Source organism: Oncorhynchus nerka, linkage group LG10, assembly GCF_034236695.1.
Source record: "Oncorhynchus nerka isolate Pitt River linkage group LG10, Oner_Uvic_2.0, whole genome shotgun sequence".
In the NCBI taxonomy this organism is placed as follows: Eukaryota; Metazoa; Chordata; class Actinopteri; order Salmoniformes; family Salmonidae; genus Oncorhynchus; species Oncorhynchus nerka.
Genome location: NC_088405.1, coordinates 66,158,701 through 66,182,590, shown reverse-complemented (window position 1 = coordinate 66,182,590; position 23,890 = coordinate 66,158,701). Strand labels below are relative to the sequence as shown.

At 42.9% G+C, this 23,890-nt stretch overlaps 1 protein-coding gene across 1 annotated transcript; it reads left to right on the top strand.

Annotated features, from left to right (window-relative positions):
* The first annotated feature begins 9,787 nt into the window (after nucleotides 1-9,787).
* On the top strand, nucleotides 9,788-23,228 carry acat1 (acetyl-CoA acetyltransferase 1). Its single transcript, XM_029671029.2, has 12 exons — nucleotides 9,788-9,926; nucleotides 10,308-10,355; nucleotides 10,503-10,620; nucleotides 17,423-17,518; nucleotides 17,596-17,696; nucleotides 18,108-18,251; nucleotides 18,440-18,590; nucleotides 18,717-18,812; nucleotides 19,138-19,251; nucleotides 21,863-21,927; nucleotides 22,522-22,679; nucleotides 22,810-23,228. Exons 1-12 carry the CDS (start codon nucleotides 9,876-9,878, stop codon nucleotides 22,928-22,930), a joined length of 1,263 nt encoding a protein of 420 aa, XP_029526889.1. The 5' UTR covers nucleotides 9,788-9,875; the 3' UTR covers nucleotides 22,931-23,228.
* The last annotated feature ends 662 nt before the right edge of the window (nucleotides 23,229-23,890 follow it).

Here is a 23,890-nt window from a genome sequence, read left to right as displayed (position 1 = left end):
GAAACATTATGGGGAAAATATGCGCATTTGATCCATTGCTTCAAATGACATTACCAAACAATTCACTTAAACAAATATACAACCCACAGAGGGTCCTACTAATCACCCAAAACAACCGCAAACAACTACAGAACAGGTGTCCCAAACAACCCGCAACAACCACAAACAGATACACCAAACAACCCAAAACATCCACAAGCAACCACAAACAGATAACGCAAACAACCCAAACAAACTCAAACAACCACAAACAGATAACGCAAACAACCCAAACAAACTCAAGCAACCACAAACAGATAACGCAAACAACCCAAACAAACTCAAACAACCACAAACAGGTACCACAAACAACCACAAACAGATAACGCAAACAACCCAAACAAACTCAAACAACCACAAACAGGTACCACAAACAACCACAAACAGATAACGCAAACAACCAAAACAAACTCAAACAACCACAAACAGATACACCAAACAACCCAAAACATCCACAAGCAACCACAAACAGATAACGCAAACAACCCAAACAACCACAAACAACCACAAACAGATAACGCAAACAACCCAAACAAACTCAAACAACCACAAACAGGTACCACAAACAACCACAAACAGATAACGCAAACAACCAAAACAAACTCAAACAACCACAAACAGATAACGCAAACAACCAAAACAAACTCAAACAACCACAAACAGGTACCACAAACAACCTCAAATATCCACAAAAACAGGTAACCAAAAGAACCCCCAAAAAACCCAAACAGGTACCCAAAAGAACCCAAAAGTACCCTGTCCCCAAATAATGAGAAGCATCCAGATGCAGAGTATGCACGCTGAGGCCACCTGTTATGAACGAAGTGCATTTTCTGGCGTATTTTTGCGTCTCAGTTGGTATGTGTTCTCTAACGCCCTGGACCACAGCTATAATATGTCACTAGCTCTGGTCCAAAGCATAGCTAGTAGCTTGCTATGGTCCCCACTCGCTCTGGTCCAGGGCATAGCTAGTAGCGCTGGTCCGATACTAGCTAATGTGGACCAGAGCTAAACCAGAGTTAATGAGGATCAGAGCTACTAGCTACTAGCTATACACTGGACCAGAGCAAGTTAGTGCGAACCAGAGCTAGACTAGAGTTAATGTGGACCAGAGTTAATGTGGACCAGACATAGTTATTTACTAGCTACGCCCTGGACTAGAGCTATTGCGGCCCAGTGCTACTAGCTATGCCCTAGACCAGAGCTAGTGTGGACCAGTACTAGCAAGCTACCAGCTATGCCCTGGACCAGAGCTAGTGGCAGATTATAGCTCTGGTCCAGGGCATTAGAGCACTGCACAAATACAAACTCAGACGCAAAAATATCATCTGAGACGCAAGCGCATGCTCTTTGAGGTTTGCAGACCAGGTGGCCTCAGAGTACATAATCTGCAGTTTGATGCTTCTTGTTGTTTGGGGTTCTTTTTGGTACCTGTTTGGGGTACTTCGGTGTTATTTTGGGTACCCGTTTCTGGTTGTTTAGGGTGATTAGTAGGACCCCCAATGGTACATGAAATGGGTATAATAACAGAGATGGAGAATAACAATGAAGGAACTCAATCTTCTACATGCCACACTGATTTAGTATACCACAAGGTATAACTAAACTAATTATTTAGGGAAATCATATGGTGTATGACTTTGATCTGGTCTGCCTAGACTGCTAGATATTTTGTTATTTTCACAGTAAAATATATATGAGAACATTTCGAAGAACCCCTCTGCCATATCAAGCAATGATCCTCTTGTAATGAAATACAAAGGCCAATGAGTATTATGGTCCAAACACACAAAGAAAGTCGTGAAGAGGGCACGACAATGTATTTTCCCCCTCAGGAGACTGAAAAGATTTGGCATGGGTCCCCAGATCCTCAAAACGTTCTACAGCTGCACCATCGAGAGCATCCAGACCAGTTGCACCACCGCCTGGTATGGCAACTGCTTGGTATCTGACCATAAAGAGCTACAGAGGGGAGTGCGTAAAGCCCAGTACATCACTGGGCCCAAACTTCCTGCCATCCAGGACCTACATACATGTATATACTAGGCGGTGTCAGAGAAAGGCCCAAAAAATTGCTGAACAATTAATCACATGGCCACCCGGACTATTTACATTGACCCCCCCACCCTTTGTTTTTACATGCTACTCGCTGTTTATTATCTATGCATAGTCCCTTTACCCCTACCTATATGTACAAATTCCTCGACTAACCTGTACCCCCGCACAAATACTCAGTACCGGTACCCCCTGTATATAGCCTCGTTATTGTTATTTTGTTGTTACTTTTTTTTTTTTGCTTTAGTTTATTTAGCAAATATTTTCTTAACAATTTTTCTTGAAACTGCATTGTTGGTTAAGGGTTTGTAAGTAAGCATTTCACAGTAAGGTCTACACCTGTACATGTGACAAATAAAATTTGACTTGATTTGAGCAATGGAAAGAAACCATGAGCTAGCATGACAGTCCCCAGGCTACATGAGAAAATGACACACATTTGGCAACTATTCTGGTTTGCTTGATCTAACCCCCATTATAGTCCAGTAACACAGGAGAAAATGATATGTTATGACACATCAAAAAATAGGTAATTAGTTGTCACATCAGTATGAGCCATGCTAACGATACAAAAAGAGGCTAGACTCCTCTCATGACAGGTGCAAGCTAGGAGTCAAGATCCTCCCCTCTTGCCAATTAAGTTTTTACAATTGCCTAATCCCCTGTTTCTGCTCTTTGAGCTACAATTAAACGTTACAGTAGGTCAACATCAGTTTAACAAGTTTCTCCCGTAAGAAAATATTCCACAGTGATTAATAAAAATGTTGTATATGTCTGAACGCTTGCTTGGATTGAATTAATCAGCCACTTTAAATAATAAGTGAATAATAGTCGAAATAATAGAGTATCTCTCAATCCTCTCAATCCTCTCAAATGTTTTCAGTTGTCAGCTTCAGTGTACATCCAGTAGTTTATGTTAGAAGCTGTCTGCAAACTTTCTGTATACTGCATCAGGACGTCCGTACATAGCTAGCAATAATTATGCTAATGCATCCTTAGTCCCTAACACCACCATGCTTCACCGTAGGGATGGTGGCAGGTTTTCTCCAGACGTGATGCTTGGTATTCAGGCAAAATAGTTCAATCCTGGTTTCATTAGACCAGAGAATCTTGTTTCTCATGGTCTGAGAGTCCTTTAGATGCCTTTTGGAAAAGTCCAAGCGGGCTGCCATGTGCCTTTTACTGAGGAGGGGCTTCTGTCTGGCCACTCTACCATAAATGCCTGATTGGTGGAGTGCTGCAGAGATGGTTGTCTTTCTGGAAGGTTCTCCCATCTCCACAGAGGAACTCTGGAGCTCTGTCAGAGTGACCATCGGGTTCTTGGTTACCTCCCTGACCAAGGCTATTTTCCCCCAATTGCACAGTTTGGCCGGACAGCCAGCTCTAGGAAGTTGTTAATGTCTAGGAGCAACAACGGCTGAGCGGGGAAGTGGAAGGCCACACAAGCTCGCACAACAGGACCGCCGAGTGCTGAAGCGCGCAGCGCGTAAAAATCGTCTGTCCTTGGTTACAACACTACTGAGTTCCAAACTGCCTCTGGAGGCAACATCAGCACATTAACTGTTCTTTCTGAGCTTCATGAAATGGGTTTCCATGGCCGAGCAGCTGCATACAAGTCTAAGATCACCTTGAGCAATTCCAAGCGTCAGCTGGAGAGGGGTAAAGCTCGCTGCCATTGGACTCTGGAAAAGTGGAAAAACCTCTGCTTGGCAGATGCCAGGAAAACACTACCTGCCCCAATCCATAGTGCCAACTGTATAGTTTGGTGGATGGGGAATAATGGTCTGGGGGCTGTTTTCATGGTTCAGGCTAGGCACCTTGAAGCGAAAACGCTACGGAATACAATGTCATTGTAGACAATTCTGTGCTTCCAACTTTGTGGCAACAGTTTGGGGAAGGCCCTTTCCTATTTCAGCATGACAATGCCCCCGTGCACAAAGCGAGGTCCATACAGAAATGGTTTCTCGAGATCGGTGTGGAAGAAGTTGACTGGCCTGCAGAGAGCACTGACCTCAACCCCACAGAACACATTTGAGATGAATTGGAACGCGAATGTTCCAACATCTAGTGGAAAGCCTTCCCAGAAGATTGGAGGCAGTTTTAGCAGCAAAGGGGGGACCAACTCCATATTAATAATGTCCATGATTTTAGAATGAGATTTTTTGATGTCCACATACTTTTGGTGATGTAGTGTATTTCATCTGCATTGTTTACAGTGGGAGCAAATTAAGCATAGAGGGCAGAACAAGCAAGGAGGTAGGCAAAGGCAAGCACGAGCTAGCGAGATCCTAATAGCGTGTTGTAGCATGTATTTGATATTTCCGTTAGGGAAACTCAATTAGACCTTGGAATCCTCCTAAACATCACAATTTTGTACAAATTTGGCAAAGCGTCAAGTCTATAAATCTTAGTGCACTGTGTTCATAAAAGATTCCAGTTTAGGGAAGAGAAAAAATGATTGAGATCAGATGTTTCATCGATAAGAAAATTAGCAGAACATTGGCCCAGTTTCACCTAGTTCCATCCTCTCCCACTAACCGCGACTGAACTTCCTCTCACTACCATATTTAGTGATAAGAAAACGTTCTTCTTCTTCGATAGGCTTTAACAGCGGTTGGCATCCAATGTTAATGGTGCAATACTGCCATCAGCGTGACGGGTTATTGAATAAGAAACTAAAAAACCATTGCGGGAAAGGGGGAAAACATCAATATACAAAATACAAAATTGAAACGTCAACTAACAAAACTCATCGCACTTCTTCAATCACAGTCCACTCCAAAGTACATCCCTACACAAGCTCAGTGGCCTGCAATGGCGGGAACATTCACTGACAGGGGGCGTGAACAAATGGTGCCGATAGATAGGGCAGCCGTGCTTCAAGCCCCTATGCAACTTTGCAGTATTTTGTTGTCTTATGTGTTATTTCTTACATTATTAGCCCAGAAAAATGTTTGTGTTATTACACACAGCCGGGAAGAACTTTTGGATATCAGAGCGACAGTAACTCACCAGCATTACCAGCATTACGACGAGGAATATGACTTTCCCGAATCGGATCCTACGTTTGTTTCCCCCAGGGCAATCAAACTGATTCCAGAGGCTGATCCTAAACACCGTCGGTGGAGAAGAGGTATTCGGAGGGGACTTCTTGTCCGACTCAGGAGGCACGCACACCACCCACTGCTTACGAGTATATTATTCGCTAATGTTCAGTCTCTGGATAATAAAGTTGATGAGCTCAGGGCGAGGTTTCCTTCCAGAGAGATAACATACTCTGTTTCACAGAAACACTCGACCACTGCTACTCCAAATCCCGGGATGCCGACAAGTCCTTCCCCCGGCCTCCCTTCGGCAAATATGATTACGACTCCATTTTGCTCTTCCCTGCCTATAGGCAGAAACTCAAACAGGAAGTACCTGTGCTAAGGACTATTCAATGCTGGTCTGACCAATCGGAATCCAAGCTTCAAGGTTGTTTTGATCATACAGACTGGGATATGTTCTGGGTAGCCTCTGAGAATAACATTGATGAATACACTGATACGGTGATACAGAGTATATCAGGAAGTGTATAGGGGATGTTGTACCCAATGTGACTATTAAAACCTACTCTAACCGGAAACCGCGGATAGATGGCAGCATTCGCGCAAAACTGAAAGCGGGAACCACCGCATTTAACATGGTAAGGTGATTGGAATATGGCCAAATACAAACAGTGTAGTTATTCCTTCCCTAAGGTAATAAAACGTCAGTATAGAAACAAAGTGGAGTCACAATTCAACAGCTCAGACACAAGACATAAGTGGCAGGGTCTACAGACAATCATGGACTACAAAGAGAAAACCGGCCACGTTGTGGACACCGATGTTTTGCTTCCTGACAAGCTAAACACCTTCACCTGAGGATAACACAGTGCCACCGATGCGGCCCGCTATCAAGTACTGTGGGCTCTCCTTCTCTGTGGCCGATGTGAGTAAATCATTTAAGCGTGTTAACCCTCGCAAGGCTGCCAGCCCAGACGGCATCCCGAGCCGCGTCCTCAGAGCATGTGCAGACCAGCTAGCTGGAGTGTTTACGGACATATTTAATCTCTCCCTATCCCAGTCTGCTGTCCCCACATGCTTCAAGATTGCCACCATTATGCCTGTACCCAAGAAAGCAAAGGAAACTCAACTAAATGACTATCTGTCTCAACCCCTGGTCCTGGGTCTCAACCCTGCCCTGTGCAACTGGGTCCTGGACTTCCTGATGGGAAGCCCCCAGATGGTGAAGATAAGAAACATCTCCACTTTGCTGATCCTCAACACTGGGGCCCCACAATGGTGTGTGCTCAGCCACCTCCTGTACTCCCTGTTTACCCATGACTGCATGGCCATGCACGCCTCCAACTCAATCATCAAGTTTGCAGATGACACAATTGTAGTATGCTTGATTACCAACAATGACGAGATAGCCTACAGGGAGGAGGTGAGGGCTCTCGGAGTGTAGTGTCAGGAAAATAACATCTCACTCAATGTCAACAAAACAAAGGAGATGATCGTGGACTTCAGGAAACAGCAGAGAGAGCACCCCTCTATCCAAATCGGAAGGACAGCAGTGGAGAAGGTGGAAAGTTTTAAGTTCCTCAGACAGTGTGATGAAGAAGGCGCAACTGCGCCTCCTCAACCTCAGGAGGCTGAAGAAATTTGTATTGGCCTCTAAGACCCTCACACGTTTTTACAGATGCACAATTGAGAGCATCCTGTTGGGCTGTATCACCGCATGGTACGGCAGTAACACAAGTGTGTGTGGAAGGGCGGTAATACTAGTGTGTTTGGATGGGGGTAATACTAGTGTGTGGAGGGGGTAATACTAGTGTGTGGAGGGGGAGGGGGTTAACACTAGTGTGTGTGTCAAGGGGTTAACACTAGTGTGTTTGGGGAGGGGATAACACTAGTATGTGTGGGGGCTGGGGTAACACTAGTGTCTGTGGACGGGTGTAACACTAGAGTGTGTGGGGGGTGTAACACTAGTGTGTGTGGAGGGAGATGTGTGGAGGGGGATGACACTAGTGTGTGTGAAGGGGTGGGTAACACTAGTGTGTGTGAAGGGGTGGGTAACACTAGTGTGTGTGGAGGGGGGTCTGGTAAATAGCAGGATGACCTCGGGATGCAGTGTAAGTCCTGGCTGGTAGCCTCTTAGATGAGAAAGGGCCTCGCAGCTCATCTTCCTCAGGTTCATGATGGCTTCGTGGGGCAGTGTGGGCTGAGGTGGGTGGTGACAGGCTTATCTTGGCAAGACGCACAGACTCTTCTTCAGGGCGATACGCCCCGAACCGCAGAGCTCTCCAGAAGGCGGTGCAGTCTGCCCAACGCATCACCAGGGGCAAACTACCTGCCCTCCAGGACACCTACAGCACCCGATGTCACAGGAAGGCCAAAAAGATCATCAAGGACAACAACTACCCGAGCCACTGCCTGTTCACCCAGCTATCATCCATAAGGCGAGGTCAGTACAGATACATCAAAGCTGGGACCGAGAGACTAAAAAACAGCTTCTATCTCAAGGTCATCAGACTGTTAACCAGCCATCACTAGCACATTAGAGGCTGCTGCCCTATATACATAGACTTACTAACCACTTTCCACTTTAACATTGGAACACTAGTCACTTTAATAATGTTTACATATTTTGCATAACTCATCTCATATGTATATACTGTATTCTATTCTGTTCTACAGTATCTTAGTCTATGCCGCTCTGACATTGCTTGTCCAAGTATTTATATATTCTTAATTCCATTCCTTTACTTTAGATCTGTGTGTATTGTGTGTATTGTTGTGAAAATTTTAGATATTACTTGTTCGATATTTCACTACACCCGCAATAACATCTGCTAAACATGTGTATGTGACCAATAAAATTTGATTGGATTTTGACAGGATTTCTGCCATTTATCTGGGTTGCCCTGTCTTTCTAAAGTCTTTGAAAGCCAAGTTAGTAAACAGATCACTGACCATTTTGAATCCCACCATACCTTCTCCGCTGTGTAATCCAGTTTCCGACCTGGTCACGGGTGCACCTCAGCCACGCTCAAGGTATTAAACGATATCATAACCGCCATCGATAAAAGACAGTACTGTGCAGCCGTCTTCATCAACCTGGCCAAGGCTTTCGACTCTGTCAATCACCACATTCTTATCGGCAGACTCATTAGCCTTGGTTTCTCAAATGATTGCCTCACCTGGTTCACCAACTACTTCTCAGATCGAGTTCAGTGTGTCAAATCGGAGAGCCTGTTGTCCCAACCTCTGGCAGTCTCTATGGGGGTACCACAGGGTTCAATTCAATTCTGGGGCCAACTCTTTTCTCTGTATATGTCAATGATGTCGCTCTTGCTGCGGGTGATTCCCTGATCCACCATTCCGTATACATCTGGCCCGTCTTTGGACACTGTGTTAACAAACCTCCAACCGAGCTTCAATGCCATACAACTCTCCTTCCGTGGCCTCCAACTGATCTTAAACGCTAGTAAAACTAAATGCATGCTTGTCAACTGATCGCTGCCCGCACCCGCCCGCCCGACTAGCATCACTACTCTGGACGGTACTGACTATGTGGACAACTACAAATACCTAGGTGTCTGGCTAGACTGTAAACTCTCCTTCCAGACTCATATTAAACATCTCCAATCCAAAATTAAAGCTTCCTATTTTGCAACAAAGCCTCCTTCACTCATGCCGCCAAACATACCCTCATAAAACTGATCCTTGACTTCGGCGATGTTATTTACAAAATAGCCTCCAACACTTTACTCAGCAAACTGGATGCAGTCTATCACAGTGCCATCCGTTTTGTCACCAAAGCCCCATATACCACCCACCACTGCGACTTGTATGCTCTCGTCGGCTGGCCCTCGCTACATATTCGTCGCCAGACCCACTGGCTCCAGGTCATCTATAAGTATTTGCTAGGTAAAGCTCTGCCTTATCTCAGCTCACTGGTCATGATAACAACACCCACCCATAGCATGCGCTCCAGCAATTATATCTCACTGGTCACCCCCCTTAGCCAACACCTCCGTTGGTCGCCTTTCCGTACAGTTCTCTGCTGCCATTGACTGGAACAAATTGCAAAAATCGCTGAAGTTGGAGACATATCTCCCTCACTAACTTTAAGCATTGGCTATCTGAACAGCTAACTGATCACTGCAGCTGTACACAGCCCATCTGTAAATAGCCCATCCAAATATCTACCTCATCCCCATATTGTTTTTATTTACTTTTTTTCTCTATAGCACACTAGTATTTCTACTTGCACGTCATCATCTGCACATCTATCACTCCAGTGTTAATTTGCTAAATTGTAATTACTTCGCCACTATGGCCTATTTATTGCCTTACCTCCTCACGCCATTTGCACACACTATATATGTACTTTTTTTCTATTGTGTTATTGACTGTACGTTTGTTTATTCCATGTGTAATTCTGTGTTGTTGTTTGTGTCGCACTGCTTTGCTTTATCTTGGCCAGGTCACAGTTGTAAATGAGAACTTGTTCTCAACTGGCCTACCTGGATAAATAAAGGTGAAAAAAAATAATAGCCCTTTTGTCTGTGGTAGATTCCTTTAGATAACTACAAGTTGTGAATCGTTTTTACTACAATGACCACAATGCGCACTGACGTTTTGCAAACACACCTCTCGTTCTGATTGGTCCATTGGGTTGGCGCTGTACTAGTCGGCTGAAGGTGAAATAGGTCCAACTTTGCGAACAGACCTCCGTTGCAGTTCAACATTATGTCATCAAGTGGACTTTTAACCATGCGTTCTCAAATTTGCAAGCGTTTGGTAAGTGGGGGTGACCAAAATCAATGTGGGCACTTCAAACGGGAAGCATTCCTTCTCATTTTTATCGGCCGCATGCATATGCTAGCTATTGTTGTTTTGACAGCCGGTTACGATAGAAAAGGCCTGCCTTGTAAACCTCTCTATCTATCTGATATAGTTAACTAGCCACAGCAATCACTGTAATGTGTTAGCTTGCTATATATTGTTAGTTGACTCCTAGAAATATATTGCTCTATCTACACCTCAATAATAGCAGTAGTAGCTAATCAGATTGCTAGCTGGCTGAATGTGGCATAACGTTGTCGTCCCCCCTCACACACTGACTGTTATACAAAACAGTACCTAGCTGCTAATAGGTATATCCCTCCTCTACCCTTGCAGGCTCACAAGTACCTGCCAAGGACATATTCAACTCGCCCTTCTTTAAATGTGAGTAAGTGACTGAAATGTTTTGGAACATAATTTACCCTTTTCAGGATCTTTGCAGCTAACTTGACACATTGAACTGACTGAGTGAAAGTGAGAATGTAGTAAGCTACTCAAGGGTTTTTGCCAAACTTTGGTGGGTCATTTCAGGAAGTGGTCATCGTCAGTGCCGTCCGCACCCCGATTGGGTCCTTCAGAGGGAGCCTGGCAGCCGTACCAGCCACCAAACTGGGTTCCATCGCAATCAAAGGAGCCATTGAGAAAGCAGGTATGGAAGTGATATGAAGACTTTACATCATTCCATTCATTCACAGTAAAAGTATTGACAATTAGATGCATGTTTTGACACAGCAGTAGTGCTGAGCGATTAGTGCTTTTTGAGGTCAATTTGATTGTTATAAAATAATAATGGTTTTTGGTTTTGATACATTTTTTTAAACAAATGCATTATGTAGGTTGTGTGGTGTGACACATACTAAAACGGTTAACCAAAGTCCATTGATGGTAGTGACTGCCCATTATTGCTTGTCACTTAGCCCTCATTTATTCACATTACTTTAATACAATATTTAGGTTGTGTATATTACATTTGTTTTATTTGATGATTTTATTATTTAATTCCAAGTCATCTTCTCATCTCTATAGAGCTGCTGTCTGACAAAATAACAATTTTAGTTCTTAAAAGTCGTTCTTAAAAGTAAATAAGGCATACTTTTATCACTGCTGAATACCAATGATCAATCACTTAGATCATGTATTTTCTGGTAGAGATACCTTGCGAAGCAACTGCTCTCTATCCCTTAATCGCACATTCTTCTGTCTCTTTTACGTAGCAGGTGTAAAAGTAACATAGACCGGACAAGTAGTTGTACAATAGATTATGGTCATTGTCGTTAATTGTCAAGTTTTCTGCACTAAAGTATTGTAGAATATCAAATCAAATTTATTTATATAGCCCTTCGTACATCAGCTGATATCTCAAAGTGCTGTACAGAAACCCAGCCTAAAACCCCAAACAGCAAGCAATGCAGGTGTAGAAGCACGGTGGCTAGGAAAAACTCACTAGAAAGGCCAAAACCTAGAAAGAGACCTAGAGAGGAACCAGGCTATGAGGGGTGGCCAGTCCTCTTCTGGCTGTGCCGGGTGGAGATTATAACAGAACATGGCCAAGATGTTCAAATGTTCATAAATTACCAGCATGGTCAAATAATAATTATCACAGGCAGAACAGTTGAAACTGGAACAGCAGCACGGCCAGGTGAACTGGGGACAGCAAGGAGTCATCATGCCAGGTAGTCCTGAGGCATGGTCCTAGGGCTCAGGTCCTCTGAGAGAGAGGAAGAGAGAATTAGAGAGAGCATACTTATACTGGAGGCTGAGACAGGAGGGGTCAGGAGACACAATATTAGCCTGTTGGAAACTACAACTCCCTACTACATCGCATATTTCGGGCTTGATCTGATTTATTTATCTTACTATTGTAAAATACATTGTGTCCATAAAATGTTTATAGTATGTATAAGCTGGAGGTAGAAGCCTAAGTGTTGTCCGTTTACTCCAAATAGGGGAGGGGCGGTAGGGTTGGGGGAAAATTATATATTTTAAATGTATCTATCCTAAATGTATCTATCCTATCTACAGTGCCCCTTGACTTTTTCCTTATTTTGTTACTTTACAGCCTTATTCTAAAATGGATTCAATAGTTTTTCCCTCAATCTACACACAATACCCCATAATGACAAAGCAAAAACAATTTTTTAGAAACCTTTGCGCCGTTCATCTTTCCCTCGATCCTGACTACCGGTAGTCTCCCAGTTCCTGCCGCTGAACAACATCCCCACAGCCTGATGCTGCCACCACCGTGCTTCATTGGAGGGATGGTGCCAGGTTTCCTCCAGACGTGACGCTTGGCATTCAGGCAATAGAGTTAAATCTTAGTTTCATCAGATAGAGAATCTTGTTTCTCATGGTCTGAGAGTCCTTTAGGTGCCTTTTGGCAAACTCCAAGCGGGATGTCATGTGCCTTTTACTGAGGATTGCTTCTGTCTGGCCACTCTACCATAAAAGCCTGATTGATCAAGGGGTCTGAGTACTTCCCAAATGCACTGTATAGTGTGTGTGTGTGCCTCTGGGATAAAGTCTATCATGCTGGCTGCATAGAGTCTGATGTGTGTGTATATACACTACTGTTCAAAAGTTTGGGGTCACTTAGAAATGTCCTTGCTTTTGAAAGAAAAGCACTTCTTTTTGTCCATTAAAATAACATCAAATTGATCAAAAATACTGTGTAGACATTGTTAATAAAAAAAGAAAAAATGGAATATCTATGTAGGCTTATCTAGGCCCATTATCAGCAACCATCATTCCTGTGTTCCAATGGCACGTTGTGTTAGCTAATCCAAGTTTACCATTTTAAAAGGCTAACTGATCATTAGAAAACCCTTTTGCAATTATGTTAGCACAGCTGAAAACTGTTGTTCTGATTAAAGAACCAATAACACTAACCTTTAGACTAGTTGAGTATCTGTAGCATCACATTTTATTAGTCACATGTGAAATGCTTATGAGCACCTAACCAACCATGCAGGATAAAAAATAAATATGAATAAGAAAAGTAACAAGTAATTAAAGAGCAGCAGTAAAATAACAATAGCGAGACTATACGGGTGGTACCGGGTCAATGTGCGGGGGCACTGATTAGTTGTCATAATATGTACATGTGGGTAGAGTTATTAAAGCTTTATCTTGACCAGGTCGCAGTTGTAAATGAAAACGTGTTCTCAACTAGCTTACCTGGTTAAATAAAGGTTAAATAATATTTGTATTTTATTTTTTAAAGTGACTATGCTGATGATAACAGCAGAGTAGCAGTGGTGTTAAAGAGTGGGGCAATGCAAATAGTCTAGGTGTTCAGCAGTCTTATGGCTTGTGGGTAGAAGCTGTTTAGAAGCCTCTTGGACATAGATTTGGTGCTCCGGTTCTGCTTGCCGTGCAGTAGCAGAGAAAACAGTCTATGACTAGGGTGGCTGGAGTCTTTGACAATTTTTAGGGCCTTCCTCTGACACCGCCTGGTATAGAGGTCCTGGATGGCAGGGAGCTTGGCCCCAGTGATGTACTGAGGCAGAGCAGTTGCCATACCAGGCTGTGGTGCAACCAGATGCTCTCGATGGTGCAGCTGTAGAACCTTTTGCGGATCTGAGGACCCATGCCAAATCTTTTCAGTCTCCTGAGTGGGAATAGGTTTTGTTGTCACCTCTTCACGACTGTCTTGGTGTGGTTGGACCATGTTTAGTTTGTTGGTGATGTGGACATTAAGGAACTTAAAGCTCTCAATCTGTTTAGTCCCAGGGTCCTTAGCTTATTGATGAGCTTTGAGGGCACTATGGTGTTGAACGCTGAGCTGTAGTCAATGAATAGCATTCTCACTTAGATGTTCCTTTTGTCCAGGTGGGAAAGGGCAGTGTGGAGTGCAATAGAGATTGCATCATCTGTGGATCTGTTGGGGCGGTATGCAAATTGGAGTGGGTCTAGGCTTTCTGGGATAATTGTGTTGAAGTGAGCCATGACCATCCTTTCAAAGCACTTCATGGCTACAGGCGTGAGTGCTACGGGTCGGTAGACATTTAGGCAGGTTACCTGAGTGTTCTTTGACACAGGCACTATGGTGGTCTGCTTAAAACATGTTGGTGTTACAGACTCAGACACGGAAAGGTTGAAAATGTCAGTGAAGGCACTTGCCAGTTGGTCAGGGCATGCTCGCAGTACACATCCTGGTAATCCGTCTAGCCCTGCGGCCTTGTGAATGTTTACCTGTTCAAAGGTCTTACTCACTCACATCGGCTGCGGAGAGCGTGATCACACAGTCTTCCGGAACTGCTGGTGCTCTCATGCATGTTCCAGTGCATTTTACCTCGACGTGAGCATAGAAGTAGTTTTGCTCGTCTGGTAGGCTCGTGTCACTGGGGAGCTCTCGGCAGTGTTTCCCTTTGTAGTCTGTAGTGCTTTGCAAGCCCTGCCACATCCAACGAGCGCCAGAGCCGGTGTAGTACGATTCGATCTTAGTCCTGTATTGATGCTTTGCTTGTTTGATGGTTTGTCGGAGGGCATAGAGTGATTTCTTATAAGCTTCCGGGTTAGAGTCCCGCTCCTTGAAAGCGGCAGTTCTAGCCTTTAGCTCAGTGTGGATGCTCCCTGTAATCCATAGCTTCTGGTTGGGGTATGAACGTACGCTCACTGTGGGGACGACGTCATCGATGCACTTATTGATGAAGTCAATGACCTGATGTGGTGTATTCCTCAATGCCATCGGAGGAATCCCGGAACATATTCCAGTCTGTGCTAGCAAAATAGTCCTGTAGTTTAGCATCTTCTTTATTTGTCCACTTTTTTTTTGTTGATCTAGTCGGTGGTGCTTCCTGCTTTTGTTTTTGCTTGTAGGATTGAATTATGGTCAGATTTGTGTTAGGATAATTATGTTCTCATGTTCATTAACCAATTCAATTAAACTACTCAGTCTGCTATATCAGGATTTGTAGGATACTGATAGAAATGAAAGCAGACAGAGGCCCAGTCTACTATAGTCAAATGTTTATTCACGGAACGTTCTGGTGTACACAGTACAAAGACCTTAATTTTATAGTGACACACATACTTCTACACAAAACATTAGGTATCCGATGCCCACACTGTCCTGCTACCCAGCTGACAGAGATTAGGGGAGTCAGGGAGAATAACTTCTTCCCGCCCTCCCCCAAGATAGGGAGACCCTGGGAAGTTCTCAGACAGTCTGTTATCACGATACTAGGCATATTGTCTCCAAAACATTAATTCTGACCAAAAACTACACTCCCGGATATATAATTCTACTGACTAAACCCACACACAGCATTTAAAATAATGAAATTATTCTAATCCATTTCATAAAATCATATGGTTTCAGAGTGTAATATTCTAATCATTTATTAAAACATATCCCATTAACAATTTGCCAAGTGGAGGGAGAGCTTTGTGTGTGAAGGTGGTCCAGAGTTAAAAAATTCTTATTTTTAAAAAAATCCTCTGGTTTAACATGCTGATAGAAATTTGGTAAAACGGATTTAATTTTCCCTGCATTAAAGTCCCCGGCTACTAGGAGCGCCGCCTCTGGGTAGAGGTTTTCTTGTTTGCTTATGGCGTAATACAGCTCATTCAATGCTGTCTTTGTGCCAGCCTCTGACTGTGGTGGTATGTAAACCGCTACTTAAAATACAGATGAAAACTCTCTCGGTACGTAGTGTGGTTTACAGCTTATCATGAGATACCCTACCTCAGGCGAGCAATAGCGCGAGACTTCCTTAGATATCGTGCACCAGCTGTTTACAAAAGTACATAGCCCGCCGCCCCTTGTCTTATCAGACGCCGCTGTTCTATCCTGCCGGTACAGCGTATAACCAGCCAGCTGTGTGTTGATAGTGTCCTCGTTCAACCACGACTCTGTGAAGGATAAGATATTACAATTTTGAATGTCCCGTTGGTAGTTTAATCTTGCGTGTAGGTAATCTATTTTATTCTCCAAAGATTGCACTTTTGCTAGCAGAATGGAAGGAAGTGGGGGTTTATTAGATCGCCTTCAAATCAGCATTAGTGGGTTCGATTACAGGCTCAAAATGGCCAGAATCAAATACCTTTCTTCTGAAACTCGTCAGTCTGTTCTCGTTCTGAGAGATTAAGGCTATTCCATGCGAGAAATTGCCAAGAACCTGAAGATCTCGTGCAACGCAGTGTACTACTCCCTTCACAGCGCAAACCGGCTCTAACCAGAATAGAAAGAGGAGTGGGAGGCCCCGGTGCACAACTGAGCAAGAGGACAAGTACATTAGTGTCTAGTTTGAGAAACAGACGTCTCCCAAGTCCTCAACTGGCAGCTTCATTAAATAGTACCTGCAAAACACCCGTCTGAACATCAACAGTAAAGAGGCGACTCCGGGATGCTGGCCTTGCAGGCAGAGTTGCAAAGAAAAGCCATATCTCAGACTGGCCAATAAAAAGAAAAGATTAAGATGGGCAAAAGAGCACACACTGGACAGAGGATCTCTGCCTATAAGGTCAGCATCCCTGAGTCCCCTCTTCATTGTTGACATTGAGACTGGTGTTTTGCGTGTACTATTTAATGAAGCTGCCAGTTGAGGACTTGGGAGACGTCTGTTTCTCAAACTAGACACTAATGTACTTGTCCTCTTGCTCAGTTGTTGCACCGAGGCCTCCCACCCTTTCTATTCTGGTTAGGCCAGTTTGCGCTGTTCTGTGAAGGGAGTAGTACACAGCGTTTGAATGAGATCTTCAGTTTCCTGGCAATTTCTCGCTTGGAATAGCCTTCATTTCTCAGAACAAGAACATACTGACAAGTTTCAGAAAGTTTTTTTTTTTTTTTTTTCTGGACATTTTGAGCCTGTAATCGAACCCACAAATGCTGACGCTTCAGATACTCAACTTGCCTAAAGAAGGCCAGTTTTAGTGCTTCTTTAATCAGAACAACAGTTTTCAGCTGTGCTAACATAATTGCAAAAGGGTTTTCTAATGATCAATTGTCCTTTTAAAAATGCTAATCTTAGATTAGCTAACACAACGTGCCATTGGAACACAGGAGTGATGGTTGCTGATAATGGGCTTCTGTACGCCTATGTAGATATTCTATTAAGAATCAGCTGTTTCCTACAATAGTCATTTACAACATTGAGCATGTCTACACTGTATTTCTGATCAATTCGATGTTATTTTAATGGACAAAAAAAAGTGCTTTTCGTTAAAAAACAAGGACATGTCTACTTGACCCCAACTTTTGAATGGTAGTATATATGACAAACACACACTCACATGATTTATCTCTAGAGAAACTTCTCGATGTGCGCATTGAGCTCACAAAAAAACTAACAAAAATGGAATTCAAATAATTGAACTGACTTAATCGCTAGGCAGTATACAGCACAGTTAGGCTAGTAAAATATTGTAAATTTCATCTGAAAGGAGGTGTCAACTGCACAGTCAATTTGTTTTTATCTGTAAGGGTATTTATATTGTGTGATGGTGACCAGGTATCCCAGTTGAGGAGGTGCAGGAGGTCTACATGGGAAATGTACTGCAGGCTGGGGAAGGACAGGCCCCTACAAGACAGGCCCTGCTTGGTGCAGGTATGTTTAGAAACACACACATATACACACACACCACATTATCAGGTGTGCTAATCGACTGCTACTTATCCCCCCAGGGCTGTCCCTCTCCACTCCAGCAACAACAATCAACAAAGTCTGTGCCTCTGGAATGAAGTCTATCATGCTGGCTGCCCAGAGTCTGATGTGTGGACACCAGGTACAGTAACATAACAGCTCACTGTGTTACCATAACATGACTTGACACCAGACTTAGCTGCTATTACCCCTGCTCTGATCATCTGCAATATCACTGTGTTACTCAGTTTGCCAAAACATTATGGTAGGTATGCCCATATGAGGTCATGGAAGATCACTGGATTTTACTACATAGAGAAGAATAAAACCCTAGTGGCATTGCACTCACAGAATACAGACGTCCGGTGAAGGTCATTGTGACCTAAATATAACCATGTTATTCATCTTTATCTAATAAGCCCATTATTTTCCGATGGAAAGGGTTGCATCATGTAACATAGGAATAATCTCCTAAAAAGTGTTCAGGTTTTTGCTGAGAAACAAATCTGGTTGCTTTCATTTTTGTTTCTCCCACTAACTCTGACTGTGTCAGGATGTGATGGTGGCAGGCGGTATGGAGAGTATGTCCAATGTCCCCTATGTGATGACTAGGGACACTCCATCCTACGGAGGCGTGAGGATGGAGGACCTCATCGTAAAGGACGGCCTCACTGACGTCTACAACAAATTCCACATGGTATTTTATCACTGTGTATTAAATATTTAAATAGAGCAAATGTTCTCTATAGGAGTGTGTGTTGGTGTTGCTGGCCGCTGTCCGGACATTATTTCCATTCATTTGGAGACAGAGTAAGCAATGGTTAGTAGTTGAGTTCTTGACTTTTGAAGAGGATATAATGTGTTTTAATGGAATTTAATGTGTAGGGAAACTGTGCAGAAAACACAGCCAAGAACAGCCAGATCAGCAGGGAGGAGCAGGATGCCTACGCCATCAGCTCATACAGCCGCAGCAAAGCAGCATATGAATCAGGAGTGCTCGCGAAAGAGATTGTCCCCGTTAGCATCCCCCAGAGAGGTAAAGGATGGTATCCTATAACATATAACCTCAATAAACTAAAACAAACCATGTTACCATGTTTATCCATAGGCATATTATCAGTGGTCAGATGCATATAGCTGACATAATGTTGTTCCTCTGCAGGCAAGCCTGATGTGGTAGTGTCAGAGGATGAGGAGTGGAGGCGTGTGGACTTCAGCAAAGTCCCCAAACTAAGAGCAGTGTTCCAGAAGGAGAATGGTAAGCACCCTAAGTCCAAGTTGATAGGCCTCTGAACTGGTGTCTGCTGCATGTTTGCTTATATATTACTGAGTAGGAGGGTATCTGAGCTTACAGAAAGCCAAAAATAGATGTCTGTTTTTTCAACTCTTGGGTTGATATCCTTTTTTCATGGTAGCCCAAGGTAATCCATGATAATGAGCATAAAGAAAACGTCTTCAGAAGTAAAACTACTGTGAACGGTATTTGCATAAGGACCGAGACAGACTCAAACATTCACTGATGTGCTTGAGACAAAGCTCTGTGTGCAGACTAAGTTGATTCTGATTGGTGATTTGGATTCCAGGCACGGTTACTGCAGCCAATGCCAGCACGCTGAACGACGGGGCCGCCGCTCTGGTTCTCATGACGGTCGATGCGGCAAAGAGACTCGGCGTCACCCCATTGGCCAGGATCGTCTGTAAGACACCAACCCCCCCCCCCCCCCCCCCCACGTAGCCCAGTACCAGACTGTAGTTGCATAATGCTATGGCACATAGTGTCTTTGTAGAGATAACAATCCAGGGGGATTCCCAGGAACATCATGAACTTTCACCTTAAACCTCTTAGAGCTACCCCCCTACTTTTTTCAATTTCCGTCTGAAGACATACCCAAATCTAACTGCCTGTAGCTCAGGCACAGAACCAAGGATATGTATATTCTTGCTACCATTTGAAAGAAAACACTCTGAAGTTTGTGTAAATGTGAATTGAATGTAGGAGAATATAACACAATAGATCTGGTTTAGATAATACAATGAAAAAAACATTTTTATAATTTTTATCATCTTTAAAATGAACAAGATAAAACAACCATTCAGATAGGATGATGGGGACAATTTCAGTGAAAAACATAAGAGGGTAACAGTACTTGTGCAAAGTTTCAGAATGATACTGTACCTTCCAAAATGAGTGTGCTACATGACATTTATCATGAGGTCACCCAGGTGTCCCACACAAGTAGCCCAAATGTACCCAAGTGGCCAAATTGGTGAATTTATACATTTCGAATGGAATAACTATATATAAAATACCAAAATGGTATTCTAACCCCCCCCCAAAAAAGAAGAAAAAAAAACATTTACAAAATAACACTTTCAATATTTGGAAGACCCTCCGTCCTCTACACAATATTATGCTGCTGATGCCAGGTGCCATAGCACATCCATGAAATACATTTGGGCAGATGAACACCACTTGTGGCAGGAGCTGGATGAACCAGCTTCAGTGGGGGATGGACACCTTGGCACTGGGGGCTCCCATTCGGAGTCAGTGTCACTGTGAAAGATGTTCAGTTAAATCCAGTCTGTAATTGCTGCCAAAGGTGCTTCAGCAAAGTACTGAGTAAAGGGTCTGAATACTTATGTAAATGTAATGTTTTTTAAAATGTTTTTAAAATTCTAAAAACCTGTTTTGCTTTGTCGTTATGGGGTATTGTGTGTAAATTGAGGGGAAACAGCAATTTAATCCATTTTAGATTAAGGATGTAAAGTAACAATGTGGATAAAGTGAAGGGGTCTGAATACTTTCCGAATGCAAAAGGTCAAAGATGAAAGTAAACCTTTTTTTAAATTTTTTTAAACAACACTAAAGGAACACTGTTACATCCCAATGCCTGTTTGCCTGAGACTGATGCCACGTTAGTGCCTCTACACGCGTATACACTCTTGTTTCGGGGAGGACTGTGGAGGGGTCTTAGATGGTTGAGGGGCAGCTCTCAGGGGAGCTGTGGGGGGCTCTTTGATGGTTGCTGGCCTGGCGGGGGGCTCTTTGATGGTTGCTGGCCTGGCGGGGGGCTCTTTGATGGTTGCTGGCCTGGGGGTTGGGAGCTTAGGCCGGTGGCTGAGAGGTCGCTGGTTTGGGTTGTTAGGGTTAGTTACTTACGTCCTTCTTTGTCAATCATTGGTTCATTGGTGAAATTAGCATTATGACAATATCTTTAATTAAATAATTCAAAAACCTTTATTAATGCAATTGCGGACAGAAGTTGACAAACAGGAACACAGCATGTATGTTTCTGAGTCATTTCTGCATCAAACAAAAGGGCTCAAGTTGTTTTATAAAACCGAAGTCCCGCCTTAGTGATGTAACTGACTACGTCATTACCTTTTTACTCCTGAGACCAAAACCCTGCATCCACAGCTGTACAAACATAGAGTTTCAGTATTTATCTAAAAGCTAGGCAATAATTGTCCCCTCCCCAAAGTTGATTTATTGTGGAATGTCTGAGTAGTCTTTAATAACACATTAAAAATCTGCTATTCATTTTACAATTCAGGTTAAAGTGCTAAGTTTTATAAAGAGCAGTATTTCCCCTTTATGCATTTAGCCACTGCGCACTGCCGCTGCTAAATCGTGGCCGCCACTGTGGGATGGTTAAAACGTTTTCACATATAAATTATGTAGGAAAGATAATAGCAATATATATATATATTTTTTTTTGGGAAGTTCTTATAAACATACAATTAAAAACTAGCCAGTCAGGGAGAATGTAAAAATTCAAAAAATGGCATGGCATGGGGCTTCCCAATTTTTATTTTATGTTATGTTTTGAGTCACTCCGGTAGCCTAAGACCAAGGCATGCCATGGCAAAATGTGTATAATTCCAGGAAATTTGCTTTGAAACAGCTAAATGTTTTCTTTCCTGCCAAGAGGGCCTCTAAAACCGTGCCATTGGCCATACCCACTACCATGCCCCCCCCCCCCCCCCCGATTATAGTTTAAGGTTATACATGTTAAATTTCCACCTGCAACTAATACCAAATGTCAAATCACATACCAGTCATTTTTAGAATGCCGCGTGATACTGCTAATCAGTTGTTACCGCAGCTAGCTGGTCCAGCTGTTGTCTCTACAACTTCCTGTATTACGATTGAGTCTCATTAGCGATGTTGACCACAATAGCAAAAACATTAGTAATACAAAACTCCTTCACGTATCTGAAACGTGTGTTTTTTGGATTATGATCAAGTTGCAAAATGATTAAATATAACATGTTGCTCCTTTTAAATAAAATGTCTTCATTTTCCAGCTTTTGCAGATGCAGCTACCGCTCCCATTGATTTCCCCATCGCTCCTGCCTTTGCTGTACCAAAGGTGAGTCTGAGGGTTAATGGGAAATCTCTAAATGTTTTAACTCCAAATACATCTCCAGCACTACCCCCAATATCAACATATGTGAAAATACAGCATTTTTATGTTTTGTAGTACAAATACATTTTTACCCAGTCGTAGGCAATGCCTACTCATCATTGGTTGAAGTCACATGATGCATACCTGATGATGCCATTGGAAAATTGTATCTTCCTTTATCTTTTTGACTACAAAACATAGAAACCTGCCACTTTCTCATACAGTATGTTAATGTTGGGGGTAGTGCTGGAGAACTATATGAATTTAAAAATGTATTTTAATTTTTTATGTCCCTTTAACAAAATGACTGATATAGTGGTTGTTTCAAGTAACTTGTGGGTCTCATCACTGTTCCTTTTAGATAATATGGGTTATCAGAGATCGGGACAGTAACATGACTCATGAATATAGCTTTTCACGGTGAAAGAAGCATCCGTCTTTGTTCAATTTAATTGAATGACAGCACATATTTGCTGTAAATGATCATGTATTCTCAGTCAACCTGGTAAAATAAGTGTGAAATATAAATAAATAAATGTAAATTTTTATGGTCCTCAGGTCCTGGCAGCTGCAGGGCTAAAGAAGGAGGACATTGCCATGTGGGAGATCAACGAAGCCTTCAGCGTTGTGGTTCTGGCCAACGTGAAGATGTTGGACATCGACCCCAGCAAAGTCAATGTCAATGGAGGAGCTGTCTCCCTGGGACACCCTATTGGGTAAGCAGCATTGCCATAGAGTGCTATGCCAAAAAAAACCTGATGATAAACAAATAAAAGCCTGATAATAAGGGAGGGAAAAGCCAGATCTTTGTGATGCTTACTTTCTGTCATTCTGTCAATCTCTCAGGATGTCGGGGGCGAGAATCGTGGGACACATGGTACATGCTCTGAAGTCTGGCCAGTACGGCCTGGCTGGGATCTGCAATGGTGGTGGTGGAGCCTCCTCTATCATCATCCAGAAGTTATAGGAATATTTTCTCTTCCCCTTAAAGGTTATTAACAGACAAGCATATAAACTGCCTGAACTGAGCTGTTAAAACACTTTTGGGATGTACTTGTCATGTTTTAGACTATGCCTTATCACTCTCGATAATATGTCTGAAATGAACAACCTCCAGTCTGGCAGCCTTACTGGTCACCTCACGTACTGAACTAATATTATAACTCCCATGTTTAAGTCACTCCTGTTGAATGTTTGTTGCAAAGAGGCAAATTTATATTTAACTTTTCGACTGTAAAGATGAATAAATAGTTTATGAAAAAAGAGCCTTCTATCATTGTTTTTTGTCTTCATTGTTATACATAACCTATCCTTACTATAAATGTGTAGCCACTAAACAATGACCGTTAAGGTTGAAAGAGCTTTTCATGATAAGATGAATCGTATCAAAACATAGTGGTTTATATCATATATCAAGGTAATACGATTTACAATTAGATGCACACATTTTCCGAGGCCAACCCAAGAACACTTGGGGAGATGTCCAGGCAAAAATGACTGAGAGCTGCCTCAACTTGAAAAACATCCCCTGAACCGATTGAGAACATTCTTCAATGGCCTATGCTCCTTATAGGAAGTATTTTGGGAGTTTCTCCCATTCTTTGCAGATCCTCTCAAGCTCTGTCAGGTTGGATGTAGAGCATCACTGCACAGTTATTTTCGGGTCTCTCCAGAGATGTTCTAGGTTGGGCCTCTCAAGGACATTCAGAGACTTGTCCCGAAGTGGATACATGTTTATTTATTTAAACTTTTGAATAAGACAAAAAATGGGTGTCTGTCTGCCTGTAATAGTCACAGAGGCCTTGGCCACAGATTAAAGTACAGTGCTTTCGGGAACTATTCAGACCCCTTCACTTTTCCCACATTGTTACGTTACAGCCTTCTTATAATAAAATGGATAACATATGTTCCCCTCAATCTACACACA

Coding starts and splice junctions, on each gene's coding strand:
- acat1 (XM_029671029.2), top strand. CDS start 9,876: ATGTCATCAAGTGGACTTTTAACCATGCGTTCTCAAATTTGCAAGCGT. Junction 9,927..10,307: donor CTCAAATTTGCAAGCGTTTG/GTAAGTGGGGGT, acceptor CTACCCTTGCAG/GCTCACAAGTACCTGCCAAG. Junction 21,928..22,521: donor CTGCCTTTGCTGTACCAAAG/GTGAGTCTGAGG, acceptor TATGGTCCTCAG/GTCCTGGCAGCTGCAGGGCT.